The following is a 17519-nucleotide window of genomic DNA, read 5'->3' as shown; positions in this document are numbered from 1 at the left end:
CTCCCCAACTCACTTATTGGCTCCTAGAGTCATCCCACCCACAACACACACCCAGGCCCCCTAATCACCATCTAATTCTCTCCTGTGACCCAGTATAGGGCTGGGTGTTCACTCCTCTGAGATCTGTGATGCGGGCAGGGGTGGAGAGAATGAGCATTGCAGCAAGTGTCAGGGCTGGTTTTGGAGAAATGCATGCGAGAGACTAACGCATATTCACAGTGCACACACACAGAGACATGCATCTAAGATCTTGTGGGAGAGCCAGCTGAGGAAGAGAGTAGAAATGATGAAGGTGGAGGAATATAAAGGGGAGGTAAACTGAATGAGGACAGGGCGGTCCCAGGAAATCTCGCAATCTCTAGATCAGACGATTAAGCCAAGACATTAAGGTATGAAACCTGTGTATTCATATGCCTGGGTCTCGGCAGGATGTCAGAAGAAGAATTAGTATTAGATTGCCTCTATCCTCACCAGTCTGACCTACCCTGACTGGGGCGGGGGCGGGGGGAGAAGGTGAATCTAACATGCTACTAGCAGATATCTCTGGGAAAGAGGGTCAAGAGGAAAATCATGCAGAAAGGCAAGGTTGGGTGGGGAAGATACATGGGTGCTATGGTGGCTGTCAGGAAAGGAGTGTCCCTGAGGACGGCCAACCTTATTGCACCCTTCAGCGTCCGGAGCTGGGCAACCATGTCCGAGAGACAGTGCTCCTGAAAATTCAAAACAGCAGAGTCTTTATAAAGCCAGCCAGCCTGAAAGCAGGGATAGGGGAGGGGCACAGAGAACCACCCCTTCTTCCTGAGAGGAAGGAGGAAGGAATCATCCCTGAGTCCTGGAAGAAAGGAGACTGAGGAAAAACCAGACACTCAACAGGAGCAGCCGGTATGAGGATGGAACACAACCCTGAATGTTCTGTGACACTGAACGTGACATTCACACTGTCCAGAATCAGTACGAAATCCAAATCTGGGAAATAAAAGATTTGGCTCTTCTATTTTTGGTGATCTGAACATCAGTAACAGCAGATCAAGGCAAAATCAAAAGATCCAATGGAAAAAAAGACCACCAGAAGAACTGGTTCATTATTTCTATGCAGCTTTCAAGACTGCTGCTTCCTTCAACCTATGTCCTCTGTTGGGGAAAATTTCGTATGAGAAAAGAAAGAGGGCAGACTGTCTCTCACCTGGTGGTTCTCATTGTCCACTGGTGGCAGCTTCTTCTCAACAGCTTGATCTCTAGGAGAAGATAAAAGTGCTATTTAGTTCCCTTGTGAAATTTCTCCATCGGCAATGGATTTCCAATTGTAGATTTAGGTTATAATGTTCCTTCCGAATTAGAAATAGTGTGGGCCTCATTGAGTAACTGAGGGTATCTTCCTAAACTCTGCCACTGAAGAGAGAGATCAAATGTCCCATCAAAAGAGAGAGGGAGAGGGGAAGGTGAGAGACAGAAGACAATCATGAGTTAGACATTCAGGAGATTAGAAGGAAAAAAAAGAACTGGGAGAACAGAGAAGTGAGAGGGAAATCATTCAAAGCCAAAAAAGAAAAAAAAATCATCTCTCTTCTCAAAACTCCCCCTGTCCTGTTATGAAGGGTCAGGCCCCTCTACTGTATGATCTAGAACCTTAGGTATACTCAACTGTTTCTTAGCTTTGCTCAAGTACAGGTCTTCATCAATGAGTTCTTGTTCCTCCGGAACAGAGCATCTCCTGCAGTACAGAGAAGAAATCATCTTTTGGAAACAAAATGTGCCCTTATGGTTTTACCCTTTACTTTCCTTACAACTATGACGAGGCAGGTCATAGAGGTCAACAACCCTCTGACACTATAGAGTTCAGATTCCACTCACATTACAAAACCCGTGTGCCAGGTTACCATGTAACAATTCTTTTATTTTTTTTAAGATTTTATTTATTTATTTGAGAAAGAGAGAGAGCGCGCGTGCATGTGAGCACATGCAGGAGCAGGGGGGAGGGGCAGAGGGAGAGGGAAAAGCAGACTCCCTACTGAGCAGGGAGCCGGATGCGGGACTCTATCCCAGGACCCTGGGATCATGACCTGAGCCAAAGGCAGATGCTTAACCGACTGAGCCACCTAGGCATCCAACATGTAGCAATCTTACTTCAAGGCATACCATTATCTAATTATTTTTGGTGTATATATCACCTTTCCCCAAAGACATTCAAAGTACTTGACAGCTACAAAACTCCTATGATGGTGGATGGCAAGAAGCATAATCTCTATTCTTACACAGTGGATTTCAAGCACAAGAGAGACCTGCCTGAGGATCCACACAAAGAGATGATTGCTGTGACTAGAACCTGGGTTTTTTGCCTCTGGTTTACAAAGAAAGTAATTCCCAAGGTGCAGTCTAGAAGCATGAGAATCCCTAAACTAAGTGATGATACCTGAAGAAGAAAATCAGAGGCTATGACAGAGGGAAGCAATAAGGGATTAGGAGCTGACATTGTAAAAACAACACAGCGGAGACTAGAGCACAGAGGAGAGAAAGGATTCTATAAATGGAAATACATCTGCTATATGTAGAGCACAAGGAAGAGAATCTTAGGAGTAAACACTAAAAGGAGTACTAGAAAATGTATTCAATGATCAAAAGCAATCCTAGAACAAATAAACGAAAATTAGTAATAACTGGAAACCCTATGATATACCCATTTTATTAAGGAGGCATCTCCTGGAAGGCTATGTCTCCTGGACTAAAGTGTAAACCGACAGAAGATCCAGGCTTCAAAATGGAGACTCCTAAGCACTCAGTCCCACATTCTGGTCCCACAGTCCCGGTTACTGTCCAGGGAGAGGGGCTTCGGGACATCAGGAGACGACGATGGGGGAATGCTTACTCATCATAGACCTAGACCTCATTTACTTAATTTCCTCCATTTTAAACATTTTTCTGAAAACGCATACCCTGTTTTAGTATCTTTTTTTTTTTTCTATCAGCATTTATCCCACAGGAAAAAAATATTAAGAAAGTCACAGCTGAAGTGAAGCAAAAGGAGTTATTCTTTTGAACCTTTGTGACTACGGAGTCAAATTGAAAATATTTGTTAAATTGAAATGAATGCTCACCAATATGCCAGGCAGTATCTAGATGTTAGATCCTGCAGGGGACATGTGAACAGACGGCATTAAATGCACAATAAGGTACGACGATAGATTTAGGCAGAGGAAGGGAAGCATGTGAAGAAAATCATCAACCCCACCTGAAATGTAAAGCCCTCGGTCTCGAATAGTTTACAGTCTCTTGAAGAGCCAAAGTATATACATATGAAAACCATCTAAAGAATACAAAACAGGATGTGAACAAACGTGTCAAGAATTAAAGACCACAGGAAGCCGGCATAAAATCACTGTAAACTATTGTCAACAGGAGGGGTATCACACAAGAACACTTCGGCTTCCCAGATGGCCGTGGTGTGGGTGGGCAGATGGAATGCAGAAACTCACTGTAAGCAAGCAGAATGACACGGTCAAGTCACGGAGGAGGGAACAAGCACGACACGTGCAGGGAACACTGGAGCCGCAGGTCTGGCTACAGCGTACGGTTTGTGTTGAGGTACAACGAACACGAAGGCTGGGCAGGTAGGGTGGGTCGGTTAGCATGGGGCTCGGACGCCAGGCTGCAGAGTGCGGACTTGAGGCCAAGTGTTTTAAGTGGGCAAAATGAGTGCAAGGGGGTGGGGTTCTGGTTATGGAATGAATAAGTCCTGGGAATAAAAGGTACAGCAAGGGGGAATATGGTCACTGGTACAGTAACAGTGTTGTATGGGGACAGAGTGGAGTCACGCTTGTGGTGAGCACAGCAGAACGTACAGACTTGTCGAATCACTATGCTCGTGTCAGACATCTGAAACCAATGTAACGTTATAGGTCAACTACACTCAAAAAAAATCTTTTTTTAAAAGTGTTTTAGAATACAGAGACAAATCAGGAATTTTCTCTAACACAGCACTGAGTCCCAACCTTACCTGTACTTCGGATGGGAATTATAGTAACAAAACCATCTTGCAGGTAATGTAGACGGATCAACCTTGCCAGGAAGCTTCCTCCATTTAAGACACTCATCACACTGTACCCATGTCTGGTCAGGAATCTTCCTGAATGAAGGAAAACAGAAGTATGACTGTGTATATCCTAGCTCTGTGCCCTTACGTTAGAAAGGCACACCCTAAAAGTGAAAGAACAAAGTTTTATATATGAAATATGTTAGAACTGTTAGGTTATGGTCAAGGTGTCTAAAATATGTATCTTTTTTTTTTTAAAGATTTTATTTATTTATTTGAGAGAGAGAATGAGATAGAGAGAGAGCATGAGAGGGGGGAGGGTCAGAGGGAGAAGCAGACTCCCTGCTGAGCAGGGAGCCCGATGCGGGACTCGATCCTGGGACTCCAGGATCATGACCTGAGCCGAAGGCAGTCGCTTAACCAACTGAGCCACCCAGGCGCCCTAAAATATGTATCTTGAACGTCACAAATAAAATAATAATAGAACTATACCAGATATAGATATGAAAAATAGTAACAAGTATTAACATGGTAAGCTACCATTATTTACGGAAGTGAATCATATTTATCCAGAATCTCCTGTTCTAAGCAAACAAGAGGATAATTTTAACTGAAAAATTAACTAGGAAAAAATTTATATACATATAAATATATATGTAACAATATTACCACGAAATAAAACCCATAGAATCATTTTATTTGCTTCCATCCAACTGTGTGACAGATTTGAAATGCATTTGTGGAAGTCACAGAAGCATCATCATCATCAAATCTCCCCCATTTCCCTGCAGACTCCCTAGTCCTCTTTTTTTTTCTGTTCAAAAGTCTTTGTTTATACTTCAATCAAAATTTTATTAGGTTGATATTCCCAATATTAATCTTAAAAAGTCCTATAAATGTGAATAAATTTCCTAACTAGATATGGTGGCTCCAGTCCAACAACTGGGTTAAATTCAGGTGAAAATCCTTCCAGAGTTTTATGCTTAAGACACAAAGCCACTCCCATCACTGCCAGGAAGCATAACCCAGTCACCTATACCTCAGAGAGACTGTGTAGCTCTGTGAAAGGAGATGGTCTGTCTGTAACAGAAGTAGTCCACATCTAAGGTGTGAAAAGCAGACTGGAGGGAGAAGGCTGGAGAAAAGCAGAAAGAGGGCAGAGGGCACCGAGGGCTGATTTGAGAAACATGTAATTTAGCCTAGAGCATGATGCGTGTATGTTACATTTATACTGCTCTTCTAGTGGCCACTGCAATAGAGCGATAGGGTTCTTTTATGTCTTAGTTCAATGTTCTCCTTATCTTTTTTAGAGAGAGAGAGAGCGAGCGCACACGCGTGCGAGCAGGGAGTGGAGTGGGAGGGGAGGGGAAGGGGCAGAGGGAGAGAATCTTAAGCAGGCTCCATGCCCAGTGCGGAGCCCGATGTGGGGCTCGTTCTCACTACCCTGAGATCATGACCTGAGCTGAAATCAAGAGTCGGATGTTTAACCAACTGGGCCACCCAGGCGCCCCTTCCTTATCTTTTTAAATGATGCTTTTTTTCTAGCTATAAAAATATAAGCTTATTACAGAAAAACTGGAAAATACAGAAAGATATAAAAAAGAAAAGGCACTCATATTTCTACTACTCAAACACAATGTCCTCTTCTTGTTTAGAACTGTTTTAGGGACGCCTGGGTGGCTCAATCGGTTGGGCGTCTGCCTTCGGCTCAGGTCATGCTCCCAGGGTCCTGGGATCAGGTCCCGCATCGTCCTGGGATCGAGTCCCACATCGGGCTCCCTGCTCAGCGGGGAGCCTGCTTCTCCCTCTGCCTGACGCTCCCCTTGCTCGTGCGTGCGCTCTCTCTCTCTGACAAATAAGTAAATAAAAATCTTTTTTAAAAAATAAAACTGTTTTAACAAAGAGAATTCATACGTGTTTTTGAATATATAGCTTCCTCTCTCCTAGCTCCAGGCTGCTCCAGCCTTGTAACCTCTAAGCTCCAAGCTCAGGCCTGACCTCTGGTGTCCACATATTTCCATACAGCCACACTGTTTCATTTAGAGTCAGAGACCGCAAAAAGCACTTTCAGAAGTAGTGGTAGGGGAAAGGAAAGGTCATATTAGCTTTGGTTTTACATGCAGATGCACAGAAGAGCTGCCTGCAGAAGTATACCAATATTACTGCCTTGGAGACAAGCATTAGAGACAGCAACTCCTTGCCTCAGGTTACATCAGACTACGGTAGATCCTTCCACCCAGGCAGAGGCATTTAGCTCGTGCTTGCAATAAATAGGTCGTTGAAGGGGTTACACCATATTCCCCTCACCGCATCCTTCCAGAAGAGTGTCATGGCTAAGAACTTGGGTTTGGGGGGCTGACTGCCTATATTTGAACCTTGTATCTACCACTTTCTACTTGTTTCATCTTGAGCAAGTTAAGTTCTCAGTCTATCAATGTCTACATTCGTAAAGAGGTAAATGATGATTCTGTCTACCTCATAGGGTTGTTGTAATGATCAAATAAATTTAACTACATGTAAAGAACTTAGACAAGGGCCTGGCATATAAGTATTCAATACATAATAATAATTATTACAATTCTGCCTCCAGAAAGGTGGTATAACACATACACACACACTCCAGCAATATACGAACATCTGCTTCATTGCATTAATCACTGCTTATTTGCAAGGCAAAAAAAAATGGCATCTCATCTAAGTTGGCATTTCTTTGAAAACCAGAGTCTGGACATGAGCAGAGATCTTCAGAATAAGACAGTGATTCACACAACAGCCGATCATGCTGCATTTGAAATGAAATTTTATATCATACATTTGCCTGATAACTTCCATTAAAAAAAAACCCACAGGTGACAATCCCCAAAATAAACTTTTTACACTCTAATCTTTGTCATGACGGTGGTGTAACTGATTATGTATGTGTTGTTACACATTCTATCCTCTGCTTTATGCTCCCTTCCTGACTCACTGAGGCATGTCATCCTGATCCACAGTTCTGTATGTAATTGCCCATCTTAGATTCAATAAATTCTACCTTTTTCTGATATGCTGGGTTCTCTACTTCTACCCTCAAATTCCTTGGTACAGGTCCAACAATGTTCACTAAGAATAAAGAGAAGGGAAGTTTGCTAACATTTCTGAACACTTACTATATGCCAGGTACTATGCTAAAAATGTTATGCTAATTTCATATTCTCACGGAGGTGAAGTAACTTACTTACCGAAGCTCACCCAACTATTAAGAAGCAGATCCAGATTTTCAACCCAGGAGTGTCTTATTTAAATGGCCATCATCTTCCACTATATCACACTGCCTGCCTGTAGGACAAACTCACAGTCCTAAACTCTTCATATTTATGAGCCAAACCATACAAGTTTTAAACCAGAATGAAGAGGTCTAGAGAATGATGAAATTAGTACCTGTGATTTCCTATTTTTAGTTCATTAAATTTCCTTACGTGAAAAGCACCATCTTACTACCCTTGTTCCTTCCATTTGCTCTATGGACATCACCCCTGATACTTTTTATATCCTGTATTTACTACTCACGGTATTGGCCTGGTGATGGCTGAGGTCTCAAAATTCTCTTGGGATGTCTTTTCCTTCCAATAAGCATTGAGCTTCTGGGCAAGGGCATTTATTGTCAACCTGAAAGAAAAAGCAAGAAGAAGCACATCGATGCTGAGGATCTGTTGAACAATTTTACGATTTTTGAGATGCTCCCATTTAGCAGAAGCTGACAATGTAGAATATTCAGCCTAAGTGTGAACATCTACACTTTCAGAAACTAAGATGGGAATCCACTGCCTTTGCAATTACATGTCAAAATGACGAAGTCGTAATGTTAAGTGGTCACTTTGGTTGCAAAGGTAAAATGGTTACAAATCCTAAAAAGTACTGTGTTCTTCAAATTTTCAGGGCTTTTAGAATCATGAGGTGGGAGAGCTGACATTGTAGACAATGACAGAAGACTAAATTGCAGAGCGAGGACAGAGCCATACTGATAAGTTGATGGGGAGCTACTCCAACTGTCAGATGACTACAGGTAAACGATTCAGGACCAAGTTGAAAGTCAGGATCAAATAACAAATACCGCACCCTACCTATTACAAATCAATCCAATGCTAACTTAAAAATATCTACATAGCGGGGCACCTGGGTGGCTCAGATGGTTAAGCGTCTGCCTTTGGCTCAGGTCATGATCTCAGGGTCCTGGGATCAAGTCCCGCATCGGGCTCCCTGCTAGGCGGGGAGCCTGCTTCTTCCTCTGCCTGTCTCTCTCTCTCTGACTCTCATGAATAAATTAAAAAAATATATATCTACATAGCTCTTCATTCAAATGTTGATCACAGCAGTTAGGGCACCAATGAACAACAAAGTCCCCTTCAACCCTCCGCTGCGCATCTGTTAGTGGAGGCTGGACCCCAGCTCTGGCTCTTGCTCTTTCTCTTTTATCTCTCTGCCCAAATGAACAACATTAAACCTAGGGTCAAACGATGTAATGTGTGTAAGTCAAAACATGAATTTTACTTTTTAAAAACTGCCAATTTCAAATGACTAATCCTTATTTAATTCTATAACCTAGGATTATATCTTACTGTAGAGCTGCATGCACCTGAAACAGGACAAATTTAGTATTTTTAAAAAATTTCTGGACTCCTTGGATCATTCCCAAGGGTTTTGTAGACCTCTTCTCTCCTTAAGAGGAATTCTTCCTTACCTCCACCTTACTAATATTAAGTTAGATTCTGACTACACAGAGAAGAGTAATCATACGTGAGCTCCCCTATAAACGCTTACTCCCCTCCAAGCTACTAACATTCACACTGCTATGTTTGTATCTTTCCTTCAAGTCACAGATGAAGAACTATTCCTTGTTTTCTCTTACAATTCTATTTTAAAACTATTTTTGAAAGATTTTATTTTATTTATCTGTCAGGAGAGCGAGCGTGTGCGCACACACAGGCAGAAGGAGCGGCAGGCAGAGGGAGAAGCATCAGGCAGAGGGAGAAGTGTCAAGCAGAGGGAGAAGCATCAGGCAGAGGGAAAAGCAGGCTCCCAGGACTGAAAGCAGACGCTTAACTGACTGAGTCACCTAGGTGCCCCTTAAAACTATTTTTAAAAGAAGTGGATTAGATGGGATTCTGGAAAGATGATGGGGTAGGAAGCACCAGGAATCTATCCCCCCACCTAGACAGCCACTGCACTGGCAGAACTGTCTGAACTATTTGGAACTCTAGAGTCTACTGATGGCTTGCAACTTTCGGGAGAAGGCTTGAATGGTACATCAGCAAATTTCAGCTCTTAGAACAGGAGTAGCTACCATCTCCCATCCACAGGCCCATGGCAGGCAGCTGTGCACACATTTTAGGAGCAGCCTGCAGGAGCCAGGGTGGGCAAAAAGAGCCTGTCCTCCAAATATTGGGGATCTGTGCTCTGATTGCTGTTTGCTTCTCCTGATCACAGGATCATGTAATCCCATGGTAGCCACAAAGAAAACAGCTAATAAATATACACAAAAAGAAATGAGAAATAAATCTTCACTACAAAAAAATCAACTGAACACAAAAGAAGACAGTAATATAGGAAATGAGGGACAAAAAAAAAAAAAAAATCTTCTAAGCCATATAGAAAACAGAGCAAAATGACAGAAGTCCCTCCTTATCCATGAGTGCTTTAAATGTAAATGGTTTAAACTCTCCAATCAAAAAACAGAGATTGGTGGAATGACTAAAAAAAAAAACCCCCAAACCATGATGTAAATATACGCTGCCCCTAGGAGATGAACTTTAGATAAAAAAGACACAAATAGGTTGAAAACGAAAGGATGGGAAACGATATTCCATGTAAACAGTATCCAAAAGAGAGAAATGGTGGCTATACTAATATCCGACAAAATAGACTGTAAGTCACAAGAGCTAGAACGTGGAAGCAACCCAAGTGTCTGCTGATGGATGAATGGATGAGCAAAATGTATTGCACGCGTGCACGTGTGTGCATATGTACAGATACATACACACACAACAGAATATATATTCAGCCTTAAAAAAGGAAGGAAATTCTGACACATGCTACAACATGCAGGAAGCTTGAGGACCCTATGCTAAGTGAAATAAGCCAGTCACAAAAAGACAAATTACTGTGTGATTTCACTTAAATGAAGTACTTGGAGTAGTCAGAATCATAGAGACAGAAAGGAGAATGGTGGTTGCCCGGGGCTGGGGGAAGTGGGAATGGGAACTTATGGTTTAATAGGTATAGAGTTTCAGTTTTGCAAGATGACAAGAGTTCTGGAGATGGATGGTGGAGATGGTTGCATAACAGTGTGCATGTCCTTAATGCCCCTGAACCATACACTTAGAAATGGTTAGGATGGTAAATTTTACGGTACCTGTTATTTTACCACAATAAAAAATACTGGGGGAATAAAGGGAAGTAGATTATGCGGTTGCCAGGGATTGGAGTGACTGCTAACAGACAAGGGGTCGCTTTTTGGGGTGGTGGAAATGTTTTAGAGTTCGACAGTGGTGATGGTTGCCCAATTTGTGAATATACTAAAATCACTGTAGTGTACACTTAATAATGGTGACATTTATAGTATGTGAATTATATCTTAACTAAAAAGAAAAATAAAGCTCTGTTTTCATGTATTGAGGTAAAATTTACACAGAGTAAAATTAATCTTTTTTAAGTGTGTAGTTCTAACAGTTTTGACAAATGTATACAGTCATGTAACTACCATCTCAACCAAGATACTGTTACCATGTATTCTACAGTCCCATTTCTTCTCAAAAAACACTGTTCTATTCATCTCCTTCCCTTTACTTCCCCAATCCTGGTATATGTGGTCTACACCCACTACCTCCTCTTCATTCTCCTGTCTTAACCACCCCCCCTATGGTCTAGTTTCCACCATTGCCACTCCGCCAGTTCCTTTTCTCAAAGTAGAGTCATTACTCTATCAATGATCCTGCCAATATCCCAGTGTACTAAATTTGAGACCTTGCAATGATCTTGGATTCTTCCCTCTCCTTTATATCCCTTATCTAATATGTCACCAAAATCGTTTGAACTTTTCTTCACAGCATCTGTCCTATACTTCTTTCTTCACGGCTACTCTTATTTTAGACATTCATCTCACACCTAGGTTACTCCAAGAGCCTTTAATCCTTCCTTCAATCCATCCTGTGCCCTGTTTCCCGATTTATCAGCTGACCTAATTCATGTAAAGCACCTTAAAAACCATAAAGCAGTATACACTTATAACATACTATATCCTTAAGATAGAATGGTTTCAAATCACTCCCCCATTCAAGAATACACAATGATGTCTCACTGTCTAAGGCATCAACTACTCTACCCAACATCCCTCTAAGACAGAAGTTCTCAAAGCTTCTCGGTTCATGGCACCCTTTGTGTCTCAAGTTTTTCATGGCACCCTTAGGTCAAAAGCAGTATGTACTAGCTCCAGTTACCACACCGTTAGGTCCAAACAATTTAATCAGTATTTATGTACTAAAATTTAGTATCTATTTGAGAAAATAATACATATGAATTGAAAAAGAAATTTTTATTTCATTCTTAAATAGCCACAATTACTAATGGGATGCATGCATGGGCAAGCCTGTTGGGCAGTGTTGGGCACTCAAACCTTGGAATGAAACTGGACACTGCTTCCCTCACCTCTCTCATGTGTTACTTTTTCATCAGAGCAACCACTAAACACCCAGACTTGCAAAGATGCAATGTAATCAAAAGGAATGCAACAGATTTTGGCACCTGGCAATGGGGTGCTGCTATAACAAATACCCACAAATGGGAAAGCAGCTTTAGATCTGAGCGGTGGTGGGCAGAGGCCAGAAGAATTTGAGGACCATGACCGAAATGGCCGAGATCGTAACCTAGATTCTAGATTGAACAGACGGTTAGTAGAAATATGGATGTTAAACAACCCCCCCAATGAGGGCTCAGAAGGAAGTGAGGGGCATGGTGGAGAAATAAGCAAATTTCTTCAGAGAATACCTACATCACTGGGAACAGACTGTTAGTAGAATCACAGTTGATGAATTAGGTGCTGCTGGTGAAGGCTCAGGAGGAAATGAGGAACATGCTACTGGAAAATTTGAGGGAAGGTCATCCTTGCTACATCATGGCAGAGAGCTTAGCAGAATTGTGTCCTACAGTTCTGTGGAAAGCAGAACTTGTAAATGATGACACTGGACATTTAGCTGAGATTTCCAAGCAAAGTGTTGAAAGTGTGGCCTAGTGTCTTCTCGCTGCTCACATAAAACATGGGAGGAAACAAATAAATTGAGAAAGAACTATTGGACAAAAAGGAACCAGGACTTAATGATTTTGGAAATCTTCAGCCTATCCGGACTGCAGAAGATGCTAAAATTGAGACATTCCCTGTCAGGAAAGCATGCTCTAGAGAAAAAGCCAAGGCTGTGGCTAGAAAACCTTTTGCTAATATCTCAGATCAAAAGGTCAGAGTATTCAGTCACACAAAAAGCTCTTTGAAAAGCTTAAACATGTGACTCAGACCTCCACAGCCATCTCAGCAGAAGCCAAGAATAGAAATAGGATTATCGAGGAAAGACCTGTCAAGAGCTTCTTGTCTGACCAAATGAATATCCATGACATACATGTGAGACCCACAAGGTTCTCGAGGATGGCATACTAGCCCACGAACTGCCTCAGTGGACTGAAGAGATGGAGAGAGTATAAACCTGAAAGAAGGCTGGTGGACCTCCGAAACTCTATTACAGAGTCAGGAAACAGGCTGATGAGGCTCCTGAGCTGCACAGACATGCTCCTTCCCTGAAAAAGGAAAGAGGACCCAGGGTGCAGCCACGAGCCCAGAGGACAGAGCCTGAAGCTCACAGGATGAAGCTGCAAGCCCCAGGAGATTAGTCGCAGGTCTTGAAATGTAATGGAATTAGTTTGGCTGCATTTTGAAATTGCTTGAGACCTGTGACTTCGTTTTCCTTCCATTTTTCTCCCTCTTTGACCTGGAATACCTATAACTGGTATCCTGTGCCTGTCTCACCATTATATTTTGAGAGTGAAATAACAAAAAACAAAACAAAACAAAACAAAAAAACACCTGCAGATGGAGAGGAATTTTTACCCCAGGATGCCTCAGACCCACGCCTGATTTAGATGATGAGATTTGGGGATTTTGAGCTGCTGACATTAAGATAAGAGTTTAGACTTAAGAGTCGCTGTAACAGTTGAGAGTTTGGGGATGTTGGGATGGGGTGAATGTATTCTGCAGGTGAGATATAAGTGGATCTTCGAAGGCCAGGGGGCAGGCTGTGGTAGGAAGAATAACGGTCCTCCGAAGACACCTATGTCCTAATCCCTGGAACCTGTGAATATATCAGGTTACATGGCAAAGGGGAATTAAGGTTGCAGATGGAATTAAGGTTACTTACTTACCAGTTGACCTTAAGAGAGGGAGATTATCCTGAATTATCCAATGTAATCACAAGGGTCCTTAAAAGGAGAAGAGTGAAGGCAGAAGAGTCAGAAGCAGAGAAGTAGATGTGATGACAGAAGCAAGGTCACTGGAGTGATGTGATGTGAGAAGGACTCGACCTTCTGAAGATGGAGGAAGAGGGCCAGGCACAGGCCAAGGAATGCCAACAGCCTCTAGAAGTCGGAAACAGCAAGGGAATGGATTCCCCCCCCCCTTGAACCCCCAGAAAGGAACGTAGCCCTGCTAACACCTTCCGTTTAGCCTAGTGAGATTTGCACCAGACTTCAAACCTACAGCACTCGAAGACAATAAATGAGCATTGTGTTAAGTGGCGAAGTTAGAGGTAATCCGTTACAGCAGGAAGAGAAAACAATTTCTAGGATTTATAGGCAGAAGTCAAGTATCACTGTATTTCCCTCAAAAATTTAAAATACCCTATGGCTCCCTGTGAGTTTGTTACGTGCAGCCTGGCACGTCGTTTGGGGACCATGGCTCTAGGACAGTGGTGGGCAAACTACAGCCTGTGGGCCAAACTCAGGCCACTGATTGCTTTTGTAAAAAACAAAAAAACTGCACTGGACACAGCTCATTCCTTTACTCCTTGTCTACGGCTGCTTTTATACGACAGCAGAACTGAGCAGCTGTGACAGAGACCACATGGCCCGCACAACCTAAAATATTGACTTCCTGGCCCTTCACAGGAAAAGGGTGTTAACTCCTGCTCTAGGAGACGGCCCTACTCTATCCAGTCGACTCTATTTCCTTTCACTCTCGCCGTACCCTCTTATCCCCACTCCCTATATTCTCACCATTCTGAGTTCCTGTCACTACTTTAGCTTGTGCTACAGCTCCATCCTGGCGTTCCCTTCCCTCCCGTTTCTAAGTCCTGTACCCTTTCAGACAAATCTCAAGTCATACCTTCCACCTAAAACCTTCCCTACTCTCTCTGCTCTATCAGGGCATTTTTTCCTATACCGTATCACTTAGGTTTTGATTGGTCACACAGCCATGTTATTGCTCTCCAGACTGTTTCACGTATGTGAAAATTCATTATTATAAATCGACTGTAAGCTCCTCAAAGACAGCAACCAGGTTTTGAATTTCTCTGGAAAATCCCATAAAGCCCAGCCACTGTGCCATGCACCAGTGAGGTGCTCAGTGGGTACATATTCATTGGATTTCTTAAGCTGAAATTCACTCTAAAAATGTTGTCAGTTTGAGCCCTGATAGTTGCAGCTGGAATCTGATATCCACAACTATTAAGAGTGATATTACGGATGATTTATTTGTAGACATTCCAGCACTGTGATGGCTGGTATCTCTTTTAGCATTTGCAGTTTTGATATCTACAATACTCTTAGGATGAGTTTCTGATAGCAGACAGCTTTCTCTAATCCCCTTCTCAAAGTCCCCTATTTTTTTTTTAACTAAACACCTTTTCATTTATATAAAATAGAATAAAAAAAAGGATGATGATGCCAAAACTGGGATAAGAGTCATGCAAATTTATTATCTTCAAGACTCTGTATGTAGGATAGTATACTAGTTTCCTGTTTTTAATAAAATGTGTAGCAGATACTAAGCTACTTAAGGCAAAAATCCTAGATGTTTATATCTAAATAAACCTACTGTCTATGGAATAGCTCTATTTGAATCCCCTGCAACCACCTCAAACTCATCATACTGAAACGAAACATCACAAGCCAAGGTCTAATACCTCTAAAATTTAAAAGGTAGATGGGGGTGTGTGTGACAGAAAGGATGTAAGAAAGATGTTAAGTGATGTTTAATATCTAATATTTGGATTTCACAAATCTTAACTATTCGGTTAATCACCAGAAATTCACTGTTCCTTTCACTCAAGAGAAAGAGAATGACTTGGCTCTGAGACTTGTCAAACCAATGTCATTTCTAAACTTTCACTCTGAAGAGTCAAGTCCCAGTCAAAGATCTCCACTCTGGACCAGACTCACATTTAAAAGGGTCTTTTTACTTAAACGGAGGGCAGGTAGTTACCATACCCACTGAGTAGCCCTAGTGATCAAGAATCTATTGCCCCAAAATTAATTTAGGGTTGCCATCCAAACAGCTCTTTTTCAAGCACTAAACCTAAAATTCCTATGGTTTCTGATAAATTGAGGTAGAAGAGTTAACTAATTTTATTACATTTTTTGTGTACACGCCAAAAGAGATTTGGGGAAATACTTTTCCCCCACTCTAAAATTTGCTACTGAGGCTTCAAGGAGAGCGACACCAAATGTCCTCATACCTTCTCTCTCCTTACTCCCAGAACACCGCTTGCCCCTTTGTACCCATCCTTCCCTGTGCTTAGAATGTCCTTGCCTTATTTCCAAACTCCAATTTCTCCTTCAAGTTTAAGCTCAAATAGAATCTGCTTTGTGAATGAAGCCTTGCGTGACTCATTTAGGTGTATTTAAAGGCTCTTCCCATTTTGCACGTATCCCCCATTGAAGCAATTATTTTATAGGTATGTGAGTTTATCATCTGCATATATCTCATCCCATTTGTTCATAGGCATCAAGGATTCTTACCTTTCATTCTTCTGTCCCTAGTACCTAGCACATAGGAGATATCTCATACTTGGTGAAGAAGGAATGAATGATCCATCCCTCCCAAAAAGTTTTACAACAAACTATTTATCCTGGCTTTATTGATTCCTTTTTTTTTTTTTTTTTTTTGTCTTCTAAAAATATCCTTGCTGCTTCAGCCTCAATGTCAAGTTCCTTTTTTATTCTTTTCTCGTCTCACCTATGAAATCTAGATGCTTCTATGAAAACACGCGTCTTTCCTGCTGCTTTCCTCTCAATCTGTTCACTGGCTTCAAGAAACTCTTTTGGAACAAACTTCAAACTGTGACTTTTTTTCCCCAACATATTCGATACCTGCAGATCCTTTCATCCCTTTTCATTAGGATCAATCCCAACTCTTTGTTTCACCAGAAGTATTTTATGAAATGACTCCCGTGCTCTTCCCATACTTTTTAAAGGTAAGGTTTATCTCAACTGGGCTCTATCATGTATCAAGTTTTAATTGAAAAATCAAATCATTTTATCTCTAATCTTGGAAGACTGATTTGAAGGAATTCTCAGTTAACTCATCTGGCTGGCTTTTAGAGATGGTTTTAGAGGTTTCAGAGAATAGAAGAGAATCGTATCTGAAGAAACTATCAGAAACACGTCAGGTTGGGAGAGACTCACCGGTACTCTTTGGTGTACTCAAAGTCTTGTTTGTTGTAGGCAGGTTTTAAGAAATTGCACTCAATGACTCCAATTACTCCCACACCTTCTCCATGGGTTGGCTTCGAAAAAAATATTAATTTCAACACTTACATTACTGTTGATTGTCTGGAGGCATTTCCTTTTGGTTTTAAGCAGTAATAGAAAGGTTACATAATATTCAAAGGCAAGGAAAGTACAGCAACATCTAGAGAAATACTCAGAATGTACTTCAACACACTGCAAGTGTTAAACTGAACTGGAAGCTCTGACCAATTCTAAGGCAGAGATTTTCAAACTACGATCTGTAGATTCTCTAGGGTTTTCCAGGGATTAATTGCCATCTCTACTTCACACACACACACATACACACACACACACTTCCACCTTCATCCGTTGTATATTATGGGATGGCCATAAGATTTCCTTTGAACAAAGAATGACAATGCTAAAAAAAAAAAATCAAGGCTATGTACTACTGTTCTAGGGAGTGGAAAGCAAACTTCATCCGAAAAATGGTTTTAAGGATGCTGTGGGAACATGACACTCTATTACAATAAGTAATTTTTATATATGTAGGCTACCAAACAATTACGAGAAGGAGTGGAATTGCAGTGGTTATTAATGGCAAGCTGATACAAGACATTTTTGGATTTAAAAAGTCCAGGTATAATTAGACCGGCATACAAATGTGAGTTGTATGTATAAAGAGGATATAACAAGGGAAAGCAACACAAGCTATAAACTAGCTGTCCTGGATCATACGTAACTTTGT

General features: G+C 41.6%; 1 protein-coding gene across 5 annotated transcripts in view; it reads right to left on the bottom strand.

Annotated features, from left to right (window-relative positions):
* MORC4 (MORC family CW-type zinc finger 4) overlaps positions 1–17519 on the bottom strand; it is a 51464-nt gene that overhangs the window by 13934 nt on the left and 20011 nt on the right. For all 5 annotated transcript variants that reach the window (XM_078065173.1, XM_078065174.1, XM_078065176.1 and 2 more), the window contains 5 exons: positions 16727–16827; positions 7577–7675; positions 3992–4120; positions 1643–1711; positions 1184–1235 (listed from right to left, as the gene is read on the bottom strand). In XM_078065173.1, coding sequence (XP_077921299.1) covers positions 1184–1235; positions 1643–1711; positions 3992–4120; positions 7577–7675; positions 16727–16827 — 450 coding nt within the window. The remainder of the gene's footprint in view (positions 1–1183; positions 1236–1642; positions 1712–3991; positions 4121–7576; positions 7676–16726; positions 16828–17519) is intronic.

The sequence above is a fragment of the Halichoerus grypus genome, chromosome X, assembly GCF_964656455.1.
Source record: "Halichoerus grypus chromosome X, mHalGry1.hap1.1, whole genome shotgun sequence".
In the NCBI taxonomy this organism is placed as follows: Eukaryota; Metazoa; Chordata; class Mammalia; order Carnivora; family Phocidae; genus Halichoerus; species Halichoerus grypus.
The sequence above is the reverse complement of the archived record's forward strand: the minus strand, read 5'-3'. Positions and strand labels throughout refer to the sequence as shown.